At 41.9% G+C, this 1,974-nt stretch overlaps 1 protein-coding gene across 1 annotated transcript in view; it reads left to right on the top strand.

Annotated features, from left to right (window-relative positions):
• sh3kbp1 (SH3-domain kinase binding protein 1) overlaps window positions 1–1,455 on the top strand; it is a 102,170-nt gene extending 100,715 nt beyond the window's left edge. The window contains exon 19 of the mRNA XM_037694436.1: window positions 1,417–1,455. Coding sequence (XP_037550364.1) covers window positions 1,417–1,455 — 39 coding nt within the window. The remainder of the gene's footprint in view (window positions 1–1,416) is intronic.
• The last annotated feature ends 519 nt before the right edge of the window (window positions 1,456–1,974 follow it).

The following is a 1,974-nucleotide window of genomic DNA, read 5'->3' as shown; positions in this document are numbered from 1 at the left end:
ATTCATGTCTAATACAGGCCTCTAACTGTTCAATCGTCTTGGGCCTTTTTTGTCGCACCTTCCTCTTTATGATGCACCAAATGTTCTCTATAGGTGAAAGATCTGGACTGCAGGCTGGCCATTTCAGTACCCGGATCCTTCTCCTACGTAGCCATGATGTTGTGATTGCTGCAGAATGTGGTCTGGCATTATCGTGTAGAAAAATGCAGGGTCTTCCCTGAAAGAGATGATGTCTAGATGGGAGCATATGTTGTTCTAGAACCTGAACATAGTTCCCTGCATTAATGGTGCCTTTCCAGACATGCAAGTTGCCCATGCCACAAGCGCTCATGCAACCCCATACCATCAGTGATGCAGGCTTCTGAATGGAGTGTTGATAACAACTTGGGCTATCCTTGTCCTCTCTGGTCCGGATGACATGGCGTCCCAGTGTTCCATAAAAAACTTCAAATCATGACTCATCTGACCACAGAACAGTCTTCCATTTTGCCACACTCCATTTTAAATGACCCCTGGCCCAGTGCAAACGTCTGAGCTTGTGGAGCTTGCTTAGAAATGGCTTTCTCTTTGCACTGTAGAGTTTCAGCAGGCAACGGCAGATGGCACGGTGGATTGTGTTCACTGACAGTGCTTTCTGGATGTATTTCTGAGCCCAGTGGCATTCCTGTTTGAGGTGCAGTGATGTTTAAGGGCCCGGAGATCACGAGCATCCAGTAGAGTTTTACGGCCTTGACCCTTACGCACAGCGATTGTTCCAGATTCTTTGAATTTTTTGATGATGTTATGCATGGTTGATGATGATAACTTAAAAGTCTTTGCTATTTTACGCTGGGTAACACCATTCTGGTATTGCTGCACTATCTTTCTGCGTAACAATGGTGGAATTGATGATCCTCTTACCATCTTGGCTTCTGAGAGACACTGACACTCTGAGAAGCTCTTTTTATACCCAATCATGTTGTCAATTGACCTAATTAGTGTTAATTGGTCTTCCAGCTTTTCGTTATAAGCTCAATTTCCTTTTTCCAGCCACTCATTGCTACTTGTCCCAATTTTGGGGGGATTTGTTGACACTGTGAAATTTTGAATCAACATATTTTTCCTTTAAAATGTTACATTTACTCAGATTAAACTTTTGATCTGTCATCTATGTTATATTACGAATAAAATATTGACATTTGCCATCTCCACATCATTGCATTCAGTTTTTATTCACAATTTGTTTAGTGTCCCAACTTTTTTGGAATCCTGTTTGTATATATATAAAAAACAGCGCCTTTTTATATCGGTGAGTTATTTTGATGGAATGGCCGATATTTAACTTTATCGTTAATATCGACTGATACCATGCTGATAATATCAGGCATCCCTAATGAATACCAAAGCACAAAAAGTGTTTCTGTCTTTGTCCCACAGGTGGAAGTGGAGCACATAAAGAAGAATTTGTCCAAATGAGGACTAAAGCATCTTTATCATCTGGCTCTGATTACACCCGAGGCCACATCTTGACAAAAACATTCACTGTTGGTTTTGACACATTAGCCAAAATTATGTTTGTGCCAAATGATCATCATGGTCAGCAATGGTTCAGCACCATGGGATCTGCCACCTTTCCTCATCTGCCGCCTTATCCTGTGTTTACTTTTACTTTTCTAAAAGAGGCTCTTCTGTTCACTTTACTGCTGTCTTGCTGTGCCACTGGTACTGACTGACCGCGGCTTGCCGCTGCGCGTTGTCATGGTCACGGAACAAAGATGTGGAGCTGTGGCTACCATAGTGACCTCATTGGTACTTTAAAATTCTGATGGCAAAAAAACACTTCAACTTCTGTAGCCCTGTCAAATCAGAAGACCTCTGTGATGTTCTGCGTCCACTTTGTGGCCTTCACCTTCTTTCTGTGTATGCATGTGTGTGTGTGTGTGTGCTTGTTTTTCTAATGTGAGGACCATGTGTTGTAGAGATTTAAAGTTTAAA

Source organism: Nematolebias whitei, chromosome 20 (assembly GCF_014905685.2).
Source record: "Nematolebias whitei isolate Nwh7 chromosome 20, NemWhi1, whole genome shotgun sequence".
NCBI classification, from domain to species: Eukaryota; Metazoa; Chordata; class Actinopteri; order Cyprinodontiformes; family Rivulidae; genus Nematolebias; species Nematolebias whitei.
This window is presented reverse-complemented; position numbering and strand designations above follow the sequence as displayed.